Source organism: Carex rostrata, chromosome 18 (assembly GCF_964058835.1).
Source record: "Carex rostrata chromosome 18, lpCarRost1.2, whole genome shotgun sequence".
In the NCBI taxonomy this organism is placed as follows: Eukaryota; Viridiplantae; Streptophyta; class Magnoliopsida; order Poales; family Cyperaceae; genus Carex; species Carex rostrata.
The window spans coordinates 5,621,196-5,636,132 of record NC_135935.1 but is presented as its reverse complement, the minus strand read 5'-3'; the positions used below and the strand labels follow the sequence as shown (position 1 = coordinate 5,636,132).

At 33.1% G+C, this 14,937-nt stretch overlaps 1 protein-coding gene across 7 annotated transcripts; it reads left to right on the top strand.

The window, feature by feature from the left end:
• Positions 1-8,121: 8,121 nt before the first annotated feature.
• LOC144569100 (2-oxoglutarate (2OG) and Fe(II)-dependent oxygenase superfamily protein) lies at positions 8,122-14,328 on the top strand. Of its 7 annotated transcripts, XM_078319284.1 has the most exons (16): positions 8,273-8,463; positions 8,582-8,659; positions 8,904-8,990; positions 9,371-9,538; positions 9,679-9,747; positions 9,832-10,009; positions 10,218-10,290; positions 10,371-10,487; positions 11,034-11,153; positions 11,339-11,357; positions 12,076-12,151; positions 12,319-12,423; positions 12,559-12,638; positions 12,992-13,107; positions 13,825-13,918; positions 14,056-14,328. In XM_078319284.1, exons 1-16 carry the CDS (start codon positions 8,350-8,352, stop codon positions 14,110-14,112), a joined length of 1,551 nt encoding a protein of 516 aa, XP_078175410.1. In that variant the 5' UTR covers positions 8,273-8,349; the 3' UTR covers positions 14,113-14,328. The 7 variants fall into 7 exon arrangements, with proteins under 7 accessions (XP_078175408.1, XP_078175410.1, XP_078175407.1 ...); XM_078319282.1 differs by having other exon boundaries at positions 8,122-8,463; positions 9,832-9,958; positions 12,319-12,638; XM_078319281.1 differs by having other exon boundaries at positions 8,274-8,463; positions 12,319-12,638.
• The last annotated feature ends 609 nt before the right edge of the window (positions 14,329-14,937 follow it).

Genomic DNA, 14,937 nt, shown 5'->3' with positions numbered 1-14,937 from the left:
TTTAGTATAAAGTCAAGCGGTCAAAAAACGTTCAAAAAATGAATGCACTAAAATTAATTTATTAACCTTCTAATTTTGACCGCTTGACTTTATACTAAATTAATTCGAATGTTTAAAAATTTCACATGTAGATGCATCACACGTAAGGTATATATGCGGGTTTCAACAGTTCGGATTCGTTATTTGAAATCGATTTGATGAGTTTTAGAGTTAAGCTCACCAAAACTTTGGTGAGCTTAAGAGCACCCTAGTTCTACTCATATATATACACACAACGGCCATGTTCGGCAACCTCCTTAAGAGGTTCAGGATTAAGATTTTAATCCTTGTTAAGGAGCATTTGTTCGGTAAAGTAGTAGGATTAAGAATGAAGACTTAGTATGAATAAAATATATTATGTAATATGTAAAGACTTAAATACCCTTACATTAATGTTATCATGCAATGTGACTAAGAAGAATCATTACATTATAATATAGTGTATATAATCACATTTAACTGAAATTAAAAGTAATTTTGTTAATAAAATAAATAAATAATTTTTTTTAGCTAAAATTTAGATTAAGTAGTCAAAAATCATTCATCAAAAATATTTAAAAGGCGAGCAATGGATTAACTTGTATAATGGTATGCAATAAGAACAAATTAATATTAGTGAGCCATAATAGCAAATAAATACCAATGTTATAGACTAGTCCATACAGGCACCAACTGGTTCGTACCATGATCAAATGGTATACCAACCAAGAGCAAAATTAAATCAATTGCAAATAACAATGATGTCAGTTATAATATATTAATTAAAAACATACAATTCAATAAATAAACAAAACCAGTAAACAATACCACTGAATGTAAAATTGATCAAAAATCCAAACAAATATGTGAGGTGGGGTACGCACCAGTAAACACAAACAAAAGAAAACAAAAGACCAAATTATAAGTTTTGCTAATTCTTTTCATTGAAGTTAATCACCGGTGTAGAGTTATTCATTTGCTTACTCAACTATACGCACACTCTCTCCTGAAGTTCATCAATGGTGTAGAGTAATTCTATTGCTTTCTCCCTCTCTCCTGATCTGATCAACAATGGAGCTCAAAATACTTGAACAAAATAATGAGCAAATGGGATGCCATTGAAGAGAGGGTTTCGCCACGAACGTCATACAACTGTCGGATTGAACTGCCGGTCACTAGATCGCTACCAATCTTCACCGGCGATAAGAGGGTTTTTTTCTTTCATGCGTCTTGGGAAGCGTCCTCCCAAGAGAGAAGAAGACATTAAAAAATAAATAAAAATGAGAATCCTTAAGGAGCTGTCCACTTTTGAGGGCATTTTTTGTCCGAAAATATTTGCTTTTGGGGCTTAAGGAGATCTAAAGGAGCCTTGATTCTTAAGGAGGGGGTGAGACAGGCTTAAGAAATGTTGCTAAGGAGGTCGGTTAATCCTGTCTAAGGAACTTGTGTTCGTCTGGATTAAGAGCCTAAGGACTCTAAAGGAGACTTAATCCCTCCAGCCGAACATGTACAACGGGCTAATGAAATTTTACTCCTGGAGAGGAGCCTAACCTTTACTGCTTTGTATTCTTTGTCAGTTGTTTTTTTTTCCCTTGCTAGTTACCATAGTGACAAATGAATAGTTCCGATTTGGTTTGATGGGATCAAAAATTCGTGATTCGGGTATTATTTGGAAATGATTCGGTACAATAAAGAAGCAAAAAAAAAAAAACCAAAAACCCTGCCAGAAGAAAAAAAAAATTGTGTTTTTTTCGCAATTTTCTCGCGAATAATTCGTTACTTGCATTTTATTCGCTTTTTATTCAAGAATTAAACGTAATTTTTTTTTTTGTATTTTATTCAGAGTTCGATTCGATAACATCAAACCAACGAATAATACATGAATAAATGCAAATTTTTCGCGAATCTTGTCACTATGCTAGTTATCTAGCTATAGTTGAGCATTGTGACTCGCTATATGATATATACGACCCGGGGCGGTCACGGTGGATTCGGGTTTTTTTTTCTCGGTTGGAGCATCTACCTGAATACGACATGCAGATGCATGAAATTGTTCTTGAAGCTCATTTATTTGTTGAAAACGCTAGCATTCGTTCCTCTCCATTCCAGACAAAATGGATATGATTGTTAGTGCGAATATTTATCCCAAATTTGACTTGAGAAAAGATCGCATATTACCATTTAAGGGGGTAATTTATTCCTATATATTGAAAAAATGGATTATTAATTCTTTCTTTTCTTTTTTTCTGATGACGAAGAAGAGGATTATTCTTTTTTATGTGATTGACGTCATTTTTTTTCTTTACTTTTGAGGAAAATTATAGCATACATCCAATTATTATGTACATTTATCTGATATATTTTTGTTAAATACTGTTCAAATTAGAGTAAATTTAAAATTTCATTATAAAATCATTAAAATTCTGCCATTAAAAAAGTTAATTATTTGATGAAAAAACTTCATCTTTTTTTCAAATCGGTTCAAATTAATTTGATACACGTACGTGCAATTTTAGAAATGAAGAGCATATATGTAATTCTAACTTTTTTAATTTAAACCATATTTTTTAAGAAATGATCAATGGATGCACATAAATCAGGTGTTCTTATAAGATTTTTCTAAATACAGATTACTTGGATAAATTTGCTAATTTCTTTTGGAAAATATATTTATATAAATAGCTATACAGATTTTGAGTGTTGTATCAACATCCAATATTATATTGTGTTGTGTACAAAAATGACCATAACATGAGACCAAATCTATCTATATATAAAATGCAGAATAAGCAAGTTTAGCTTCTTTTAAAATAATCAACCGAAACTTCAAAACTTTTGCATACAAGATATATACCAAATGGAGAAGAAGTACACCTTAAGTAGAAACCCTAACTGACATCTTAGAGGTCTGACTGAGACAATATTTATGCATTCTTTTTTTCTTATAGGACCACTATCTCATGCCTTAATTGTAAATTGCACCCTTTTTATTACCTTGCAAATATCACCTAACCCCCCTCCCAGACCGAATCTCCTGCAACCCCGGGGGCAGAAAATTCATACTCCTAGAGTCACTGCCGGGTGGGTCCGAGGTAGGCCCGAGATCAAATATTTAAATGTTAAAAGTTATTCTAGTCCCACCCGGCAGTGGCTCTAGGGACAAGAATTTCCTGCACCCCTGAAAGTAGGTGATCCCCCCACCCCTTCCAACCCAACAACAGATGCAGCAGCACACAGAGACACAAATCTCCTCTTTGTATATATGCCCTCTCCCCTTGGTGTGAACTGTTCCATAGCATATAATTATAATCCTCTTCTCTCGGCCTCTTGGTGTCTCTATGTCTTTCTATGGGGATCTTGTACTTGGAGAGGTTAATTAGTGCACCACAAGTAGGTGAAGCTGCCAGCTTGATCTGAGAAATCAGATCTCTATCTCTCCCTTCCGCCGTTCTCTCTCTAAAACTATCAGATCATGCTAGCAGTTTCATCTGCTATTGGGAAGCACGCGCGCGCCACGTGGCAATCTCTCCAGACTCCTAATTTTTTCAAGGTTGATTTTTCTTATACAACTTTTTTGGTTATTAATTACAATATAACTGTTAAATTATATTCTTATATATATAATTTTCAGTTTCACATTAATTAATTATAAGCCAATTTTTTTATTATATATATAGTCTTTTTTATCAAAATGTGTTGTTTATCTGGACAACCCTCATGGCCTCTCATGAATTCTCCTTAATTCATAGAACTTCTCTTCAATCATTATATTATTGGCAAACTAGTTTGAATTTTCTTTATTTTGATTGGCTATATAATTTGCTCCTTTTTTAAGCAGTATGAATTCAGTCGTGTTCTGTTCATCCATTCCTTATGTCTCTCCCTAATTTAAATTTGATGGGAAATTACTTGAGAATTCTTTATTTTGATATTGTTCACACACTTCAAAACTAAAATATAAATTTAAAATTAAACATTATATGCACAATCTATATTATCACGCATTGTGTAGTCTATAAAAAATATTCAGCTTTGTTGTTAGACTATTTGTTTGTCCAATAAACATACCTATAAAAAAAATTCGTTTTTAAAATTTTATTTGAATTTTTTTTTTAAATCATTGACAAGATTGAGCAGAAGGGTATATAATTATGGAAATAAATCTGCTACAATCATTCATGAGTGAATAGTAACCCTACAATTCCTCCTTTAATTTCCGAATCCAACTGTTGAATTGTTTCGAGATATGTGCACATAAAAGCTCTGAAAAAAGTTACTTTGAGATTCGTTCTCCAAATAAATAAACGGTTGGATTCGAAAAAAGAGAGATTGTAGGGTTACTATTCACTAGCAGATTTATTTCCAGATAATTATAAGTTGATAACAACGCTGGAGATATAAATGAAGTGCAATAAAAATTTTGATAGAGAACTGCTATAATTAATGTCAGCATTTTTTGTTCTGTGATGGAGAGGTCCAAATTACTAGATTCCCCTCTCTCACCTCTCTCTCTCTCTCTTATTTTGGAAGTTTGCCAATATTATCTATTTGAATTGTGTCATTTTCGACTACCCTCTTTGACTGCATTTATTTTCTAGAAATCCTTGTGAGAAATAGTAAAACAATGAGCATGGATGTTATATACCATGTTAATTATTAACCTTCTTTATTAGAGATTTAATACTAACGGTACTTTAAATATTGAAATTTAATTAAACCTAATTCGAGAATTGATATTGAAACTTTAAAAATATATAATTATCATATTAGATTTGAGCAAGTATATATGATAGAAGTATTAAAAACTCTCGTTTCTAGTTGTATTTGGTTTTCTCTTGTATCTTTCCTTCTTATTTACATTTTGTCCTTTTCTTTTTCTTATGTAAAATTGCACTTCTATGTTCCTTATTAATATAATTTGAAGATCTGACCTTCATCTTATTTCTAAAAACAACCCTTGTGTTTCAAAATTCACATCCTCTCCAATACTGCACAAGGGAACCTTTCACAGTTAAGGATCTGGACCATTTTTTTTTTTTAACTTGGTACGAATCTCAAAACCCAATAATATTGCCCCCTGTGCTAATCTGAATCCCAAAGCGATGAGATTTAATCTCAAACCATAAAATGATCCTTCCTCTACAGTATTAGAGAGGAATTGAATCCCATGTTTCAACTGTATGTGTTAATTATACAATCTAGCTAATAAATTTTTTTCAAATTTTGAAAATTGTCTCATATAAGATTATGATATTAAAATAAAGAAAATTCACTCAAACAGCCTCTTCTGATATAGAAATGTCATACTGGAGTGCTAGTTTTTTTTTTCTGTAGTGATAATATCAACTGTAATTAGTCTAAACATATTAGTGTTAATTAATTTACTTATTGGGGTCTATATAGTTCTAGCTGGCCTCATTATTAAAAAGTAATAATCCTTACACATAAAATTAAGGAATGATATTTTGAAAATCTAAATATTATATTCCTTGAGAAAATCTCGACCAAATTTATTTATTATATATATTAAGTTTCGTGAGTAGGGTTAAATTGTAAAAATGTCTCATTGTTTTTGTGCTCCAATTACGTCTGACATTTTTATCTCTGTTTTGAAAGTTCAAACAGTCCGAATTACTCAACATGATCTCCATATTAAAATGTGCTTGAAGACCAAATTTATATGTATCTATTTTTAAAATATTTAGTATTTTTTTTAAATAGCGATTTTGTATCATCTATAAAAATTTGTCTCCATGTATATTTTAGTATAAAGGTTATATTGAGTAGTTCGAAACAACAGTTTGAAATTTGAAAACAGAGTTAAGAATGTGCTCCAATAATAATAGGATATTTTAATCCTGCTCAATTTTCATTGCCGACTGATCTCTCTCTCATTTATCCTCTTTCTTAATTTCCTGAAGCTCCATATTACTTATTGTCTAATCGTCTTTCTTGTTATGTTTAACTATTTTGTGAAATATAATAATTAACAAGACAAAATTTTGAATGATTGATGACTGATGCTTGATAGAATTTCATTGTACAAATATGTAAGAAACAAGTTTGAACAGGTTAATTTTGTGATATCCGTGCGTATCTTTTTTTTATTATTATAGTCCGTAGGCAACACACACTTTTTGCTTTCAACAGAAATCGAATCCACATTGGATGTCATGACCAGCTGCACTAGACAACGGTGACTGTCCATGCATATCATTGCAACAGCCGGTAAGAAAGTCTTCCTGGCTTTTCTTTTCTTTCTTCTTTTTTTTATTTTTAAATACTTGACAGTGGTTGTCAAATATTTTTTTTCTTTTGTTTTTCTTTTTCATAGTCCTTATTATTATACTTTTCATTTTGTGACCAATTCAATGAATTTGTATTCATTTAATATATTAACTCAAATTTTAAGTTAAAATCTGGACCGTCCGCTTTAAATCCGCACTAATATTAAAGAGCCCGTGCATTATATATAGGTGTTGACCAGATTGGTCTGAATTTTGATCGAACGGTCACAAAATTAACTCAAACGGTGTGTTAATGCAGAGGATATGTATTCTAATTCGATTGGGAAGATTTTAACAGAGCAGTTTTGGCTTTATGTAGAATACAGGTTATAGAATCAATATAGTATATTGTATATTTGTGCATTGTATGAAGTCAAAATTGCAAATTATTTTCTGAGCTACCCACAGTTTTCTCTGAAGGAACGGAAAAAAAAAAAAAGCAAACGAGGAGCTTTGAAGATTTGATTAATATATTGTTGCGTCTAAACAATATTTCTCGAATTTATGGGCCTAGCTACTACTTGCTCAACGGCTCAACGACCCCCTCTCTCATATTGATTTTGTGATGTTGTCTCGTTGGATAGTCTAACTACCTTACCTTTTTCTCTCTCTAGGTTGTTATAGTATTTTGTCCGTATATACAGTTTTTTTTTCCAAAGCTCACCGTCCAAGCAGACAAAGTCTCCTTTTTATGAGCAACAATTTCTGACTTGCAAGCAACTAAGAGAACTCTTATCTTATATTCTGCCTAATTTATACCTCTAAAATAACTTTCCAATAAGCTAATTAACGCATGTAATTAAGATAGCAAATGAAGAATACTTATGTCGTTTTCTATAATTGATCTTGGGATGGAAAAAAAGAACAAAAATGAAGAGAAAAAGAATCTTTTCTCCTTGTAGAAAAATATCTCCTTAATAAGACAACATAATTGAAAGTATTGAAATTTGAAAGTGTTGAGTAGTTGGTAAATATTTCTTGTGTCAGCTACACTGTTATCGGTTTTATCACGGCATGTCACAAGTATCAGTTACATGATGTGTTTTCTTTTCGTCAAAATGGCATGTCACATAATACGCAAATAAATCTAATCAAATCGTTCAAACCAATTTACATTATGAGTGATGTGTTTATATACAAATTTTTTTATATTTTCGAGTTATTTTAGTATCAAATCAAGATGTATTAAAATTAACTTAAAAACTCACACATTTGACCACTTGACTTAATGCTAAATAAATTCGAAAAGTTATAAATTTTGCATGTAAACGCACAACTAATGAAGTAGATCGATTTGAACGGTTTGGATTCACCGTTTGAAGTCGATTGGATAGGTTTTAGAATTTGTGTTATATAGATTGAAATGACACTGATGATATACTAGCCAAACTCAACTTAAAGTTAGAAAAAAAAAATCAAACATGATCAATCGGATCATATATATATAAATAAAATTAATAATATTTATGACGTAATCAAATCACAACATATTAATTATATCACACCATATTTTCCCATCGTTGTGTGCCAATAATCTGCAACGAATTGCAGTTGAGTCCGCATCGTCTCCATTAACTCAAAAGAGCATCTTTTGAGTTAATACATATTGACCGTTCGATTATAAACGGAGTCCATCCGGTCCCGCTTAACCACTTAAAACATAGATAGATCTTCAATATTAGTGCGGATCTAATTCGTACGAATTTTGAAGTTGATCGGATGGTCCAGATACATTAACTCAGAAGATTCCCTTTCGAGTTAATGCAGAGGATACGAATTCTTGCAGTTGTTGTGACTATTTTTTTCTGGTGAAGGAAAATATTTTGGGCAAATTTAGACCCATCAACCATGCCTTGATGGGCTTTATTTTGGCAGTAAGCCCGTAGGCATAAGCTTGCTGGGCTTTATTGCCATAGGCCCAGTTAAATTCTAAACCTCAAATGCACCATTTGTCCTTTGGGGATACATTCGTTAAGTTCCTTCCCATCGGCTGTGCACTGGAATCCGTGAGAGGGGAGAGAAGGAGGTCTGGCGGGAAAAGGAGATGGAGGCAGGAGAAGAGGAGAGAATACAAGAAACGATTCGAATTTCGCATTTCAATAGACCTCTTTCGCCAGAAGAGTTTGCTACGCTGATCGAATCCAAAAGCATTCCAGGAGTTAGTACTCCTTCCCTCATTTTTTTTTGTTTAATTTCACAATGTCTGACTCGTCCTGACATCTAATTTTTATCGCTCAAAACTTGTAATTATTACTTATATAAGATGACTTCAATAGGTTTTTCGTGGAGTTGTCAAGGGCTGGAAGGCTATCTCCTTGTGGGATCCTTCAAAAGGAGGTCTTAACTACTTGTCGGTATTCACCTATACAACTTTTATTGTTGAATTATGGTTCAATCAATCAAGCTATGTCCATTGTTGAATTTATCTTGTGTTTGAAAGTTGCTTCTCACAAGCATTTAATATATCTTCTGAATAAATATGTGTTTTATAGTGTCTAAAATAATTTAGGGAATATTGGCGGTGTTTTAATCCAGTTATAAAGCTTCTTTCATGGTTATTGGGTATGTTGGAAATTTGAAAAAATAAACCATTTGCAGGAAATGGTGGGGCCCACTGCTGTTGTAGAGGCCATGATGTCAAATCATGCACATATTTTTTATGGAGATCTTAGAAATCATGAGAGGGTAAGAACATTTTCATATAAATAATATGGTAGATTTTGACTCCCAAAATAAGGATTGTGGAAGTGGAACTGGTACAACAGTGCAAGCATCATTTATTGTTTCAGTTTTTAGGCTATGTTAAGCTACTTTTTGTGTGATTAACCTCCTCCAATCAAAGAAATGGTGAAAGGGGGAACTGAAACTGGGGCACAAAGAAATATATTGTTTTAATACTGCCCAGTTTGCACCAGTAGTAGGTCCTTTGCTCAATTTGGATTAGACACCCAAGATCATAATTTTAATTCTTCATTGTTAAACTGAGGTTTTGCTGATCTCCAATAGCTGACTTATGGAGGAATATTGAAATCTAAGGTGTGATAAGTTATATATTCTGATGACAGGTGACGCTGCCATTCTCTGCCTTCATTGCCTCATGTAAATCATATATTGAACAGTTGAGCCTTCTTAGTGTCTCCTGTCATGTGTCAGACAGTGATAAAGATAAAGCTACAAATGAAGAAACATGCTCAACTTCCTTAGATGCTCCTGACAAACTCTATTTAGCACAGGTGCCTTTTTAGTAACTTGTAGTTTTGGTTATATGATCTATTTGTTCATTTATTCGCATTTTTGTCCCTATTTATATTTTTCTTATGTAGCTTTTCGTAGTTGTTGAACTTTATTTAACATGCAATGTAAATTTCAACAGGTCCCAATTTATAGTGCTGAAAGGAAAGAGCGTTGCTCTCTGGAGGTGCTCAAGGAGGATATACAGACAGTTGGTGCCTTATTTTGTCTTTTATTCTGTTGTAATATTATTATTAGTCTGTTTACAATATTCTCATTTTTCTTTTTCTGGCAGCCTGTCTTTATAGAGAATAAGTCTCTTGCATCAATAAACTTTTGGATGAATCGGGCTCATTCAAGGTCTAGCACTCACTATGATCCTCGCCATAATATCCTTTGTGTAGTTGCCGGCCAGAAAGAAGGTAAGCTTGCATGTCATGCTGCCAAATCTCATCACCTATACATGAACACTGGTACCTAACCTTACTGGCTTGATACTTGTAGCTGAGGCAGCCGGTTACCAGCAATTCCAGCATTTTTCTTTGGTTTTGTGGTTCTGTGTCATCTGGTACATAGTCATGCCGATCTGACCTGTACTTGCACCAATGAGTTTACCCTTGAAGTTGTTATGTATCGTGTATTACACTATTAATTGATTTCTGTTCTTTTTTTGTATTTTAGTTACTTTATGGCCTCCTTCAGCATGTCGGTTTCTGTACCCAATGCCTATATATGGGGAGGCTTCAAACCATAGGTACACTACTCTTTCTTCATTTCTGGACAATACTAATAGTTGTAGAATGAAATATATATTTACTATACTGTTTACCTCAGTGCTGTCAGTCTTGAGAATCCCGACCTTTCAGTTCATCCAAGAGCCAAGCACATGAAGAAATATTCTGCAAAAGTAATTCTCAATCCTGGTGATGCTCTATTTATTCCCGAAGGATGGTATGTCATAAATATTTTGTGCAGTTATACACCTTGTGAAAGTTCTCATTTTAGGGCCCATTTAGATAGGTAGAAATAGTCTTACAGTTGGTTGTTTCAGATTTTGAGGTAGATATCCTCGCTCACTTGTTTGGATGCTCTTGAAGTATGAAAAGTAATCACACAATCAGTTTTTATAATTCTAATAAAGTAAAAGGATTGGTGACCTTTTTCTCAATAAAGTAAGGATTTAAATGCTGATGTGACCGACAAGTACACCAACTGCTTTTCCAATTTCGAGCAGGAACCATTAATATGTGATGTAAGTGGTGCGTAGGCAAATTTGGATGTAGACCAAGTTACAGTAGTTCTCTGCATTGGGAATAAGAACATACTGTAAAGGATCGACTTACAACAAACCAAACAAGCAAAATTTATCTAACAGCAGTAAGAGATCTTCCAGCTACCTTACTTGCAACAATCCAAATGGGCCCTTAGTTGTTCTTCTTTTCAGTATTATTGAGCTGTTGTGCTTCATTAATTAAGTATGAACGTATTATTGAACAGGTTTCATCAAGTGGATAGTTCTGACTTGACTATAGCCGTCAACTTTTGGTGGGTGTCAAGCATCGTGTCAGATATGGTAGAACACATGGATGCATATTATTTACGACGCATATTGAATAGGTACATTTTTTCATATTGACCACCGATTAAGGCAAGCTGAGAACAAGATAGCACTGGAAAATTTGCTTGTATCAATGAGAAGAAGAATCAAAATGACATTATTAGTTTACTTATCTAGTAACTAACATTTCTTTTTGTCTCGTATATTCTCTTGGGAACTTGTTGAAAAATTGGCTCTACTGAAGATTGGTGAGCAAGGAAATGGTATGCATCTTCAGATTATTTTTATTTTTTTATTTTACTATATTTCTTGAGGGTATCTTGTTTGGGGCTGTCAATGGATCGGTTCAGATCGGATTCTAGTGTAACACAAATGCAAATTCATTAAAGTTATACAAGATCCATATGCTGATTTGTTTCCATTATTCTAGCAGATTTCAGATTGGATTTGGATCATATTGAATGTTTTAGTTAATATAGTAAGACACATGCATGAAACGAGTGAATATAATCATTTTAAATTATCACTATATTAATTAAGAATAATAATGTTATTAAGCTAATTTGTATGAATAATGGTGATTTAAATATCTTTGAACGTACCTGTTACATATGTAGCTTTGAAACAACTCAAGTCATATTTAGTATATTTTGAATAACATAACTTTCTCAATGGATTTTGGATTCGGGATGCACAAGATCCAAATGCGGATCCAATAACTAAGGTGGATCCTTTTTGAAGATCTATTGGGTACATTTTATAGATCATATGTGGATCCCTTCATGTGGATTCGGATCGGATTATCTGATTATGGGTATCCATACAGCTCTAGTCATGTTAGGTTCGAAAAATTCATGAGTTTATTAATTATCTGGTTATAGAAAAATTTACTTGTCCATTAGATTGGTCACCTCTTAACTTCTTTTACTGTCTACGTGATAAACTACAGAACAAAATTTTATACGTAATTAAATAGGACAGGGTAGGATGATGCCAAAGAGATCAATTCTTAATATGAAAAAGGAAGAAAACAGTCAAAATGATGAAGCCTCAGAAGGTTAGTTTCAATAATCCCACTTTTCTCAATCTTCAGCAATTCTTCTATTATCTACAAAAACATTTTTTTTATAACATTTAACTTAGTGGCGGATAACAACAGAAGGTTAGTAACTGTTTTCCGTTCTTTTTTATATATTTATTTATTTATTGTTTTTTTTTTGTCAGGCTGTGAGGAACCAAAAACCAATGGCAAATCAACAAATCTTGGTGTAAATCAAGATAAGAGCATGATATTAGGTCAACTTGATCCTAATGGTCTCCAGTTACTAGGTAAACTGATCTCTCTGGTTCATAAGAACGTTGAACATATTGGCCAAGACCAATATAATCCAACCGATTTGAATGATGAGTCTGTTGAAACAAGCAATCAACCAAAGCAGATTGCAAATGATGGTAATGCCCCAGTTTCAGTCAATGGGTCTATAGCCCAAATCTTTTCGTCACTCGAACCGTTGGCTCTACAGAAAATGCTTCTTGCGATGACGGTATGAACTATGCACCTTTTATTTCCAATTTCATCTTTCATTCGTTCTTGATTCGCTTATTGTGCAAGGAGTCTGATTAAATACGGAGTATGTTCTATGTTTTTTTCATTAAATTTTAGCTTTTACCAATGGTTAAGCTAACACCTTTTGAACACTGATATCTAATGTCGATATATCCTTGTTTTCATCTGTAAAACCCAACTAAACAACCAACCATGCAAAAGACATGGAACATCAAAACCAGATCCGTGCGGAACTTTTACTACTGCTTCAGTACCAAGCCTGATTGATTACAGTGACAAGTACGAGATTGCAATCATTTTAATAGTTTTCTTAATTACCATTTGTTTTAGGAACATTTTCCAAGGACACTTGAGGCGCTAATTCTGCATATGTTGGAACCTGCTGCTGCAGAAGTGCTCACATGTAAATTTGATGAGATGGAACCTCTTCTCACAAAAGAACAGCAGTATGTTAAATTATTTTATATATCAATTTTTAGCAACCAAATCCTAGTGGTTAATTCTATTTGTTTATTGTATTGGGGTGTGCTTTCATGATCCCATCAAAAATTAAAAGGTCAAATCATAACCGTTTATCCAAAAAGAGTGTACTAATTTTAATTTAAAACAATTAGAGTGAGGCTATGGTACTATGCATAGCGCAAATCGATCCGTACTATATATTTGTATCTCCATTTTCAATTTTCGACTAGTCAATCCAAACAACTTAATATGATCCATATGCAAATGTACTTGAGGCCAAGTTTTACTTTTTTGAAAATTCTTACTATTTTCTTAAATAGGTAGAAAATCAGTATTTTGGATGGTCCAGAATTTTAGATCAAGTGATTTTCTACCTATCTAAACTAATAGTAAATAAAATTTTAAAAATGTAAACATTTTCATATGGAGATCGCGTTGAGCATTTCAGATTGACTGTTTGAACTTTGAGAATGGAGATATAGATCCGTAGTGCGGACCGATGTGCGCTATGCATAGGTTCGTAGCCTTACTCCATAAAATTCTATTTGTATACTACCCTAGTTATGGACGGTATCTTTTCTCAAATTGCTTCGGAATTATACAAGAAATACTATAATATATTTGATGATTGGGCTCGGCAGTGGATGCAGTTCTATTTGTTAGTATTATAGTTATGGACTGTATCTTTTTCCAAATTGCAGGGAGGAATTCTACAAGAAATTCTATAGTGCCTTTGATAACCCATCTGCTGCAATGGATGCAATTTTAAATGCTAAAGAAACTTTTGCATTTCAGGTACATATTATGCTATGCCTCAATTAAGTGTTGCTGCTCCAGTGTTTTAGGATCATGATATCATTTGTGGATCCCAAATTCAGCCCAATGGCTGCCTGAATTCATTGCAGGATGCTAAAGCTTTGTTTTTATTATAGGCATTTCAGAATGTACTGGATCAGTGTGTTGGAGCAAAAGTTGTCGGTCCGACTTAGCAGATGATTGTGATTTCCATCCTACAATGCACTAAAGGAAAAGGATTAAGTGACAGCTGCAAGCTTATAAAATGGATGTGTCAAAACAGGGAGTTACCTCCCTATATGTTTTAATGTTGCTTGAATATAGTTAAGCTTGCTGTATTAGTATATTGAATTCTGCTGATTATGATTTTACATAGTTGAAGAATATATTTATTTTAATTCTTGCTGCTAGTGTTGTTGTTAGTCGGGAATAAGAGCATGCCACTAGTCCGATTCAAACCTCAATAAGAGCACTCGGTCCAAGGGATGTAATAATTTTACTAATTCAGCAAGGTGCAAAGGGTCGCCAGTTGTGCACATAGTCACAAAATTCGCAAATTATATCCAAATAATTTATTTGGGTGATGCTGAACCGAATGCCGAATTATTCGGTTGACCGAACTTTGATCAAATTAAACTCGAATAATTCGTGAGTTTTATGAATTATTTACGAATTTTTTCCAAATTTTTTCCTGAAACAAATTTTTTTTTTTGGTTTATTTTTTCTCTTGCAGAACTGAGATTTTTGATCTGAATAATTCCGACTCATTACTAAATTATACTCGAATTATTTCCGAATCACGAATTTTTAACCTCTTCGAACCAAATCTGAATAATTTATTTGTCACTATGGTTGTGCATAATGCAGAGACTGGGATGTTGCCGTGTCAGCTAACAAATAAAATATCCTTTGTTTATAGAGTGAAGCATTCATAATTGGCCAACTCAGCACCATTCATCTGATTCTATTTGAGAATTGAAAATAGGATAAATAACTTGGGGGGCGATTGTGGGTATTTA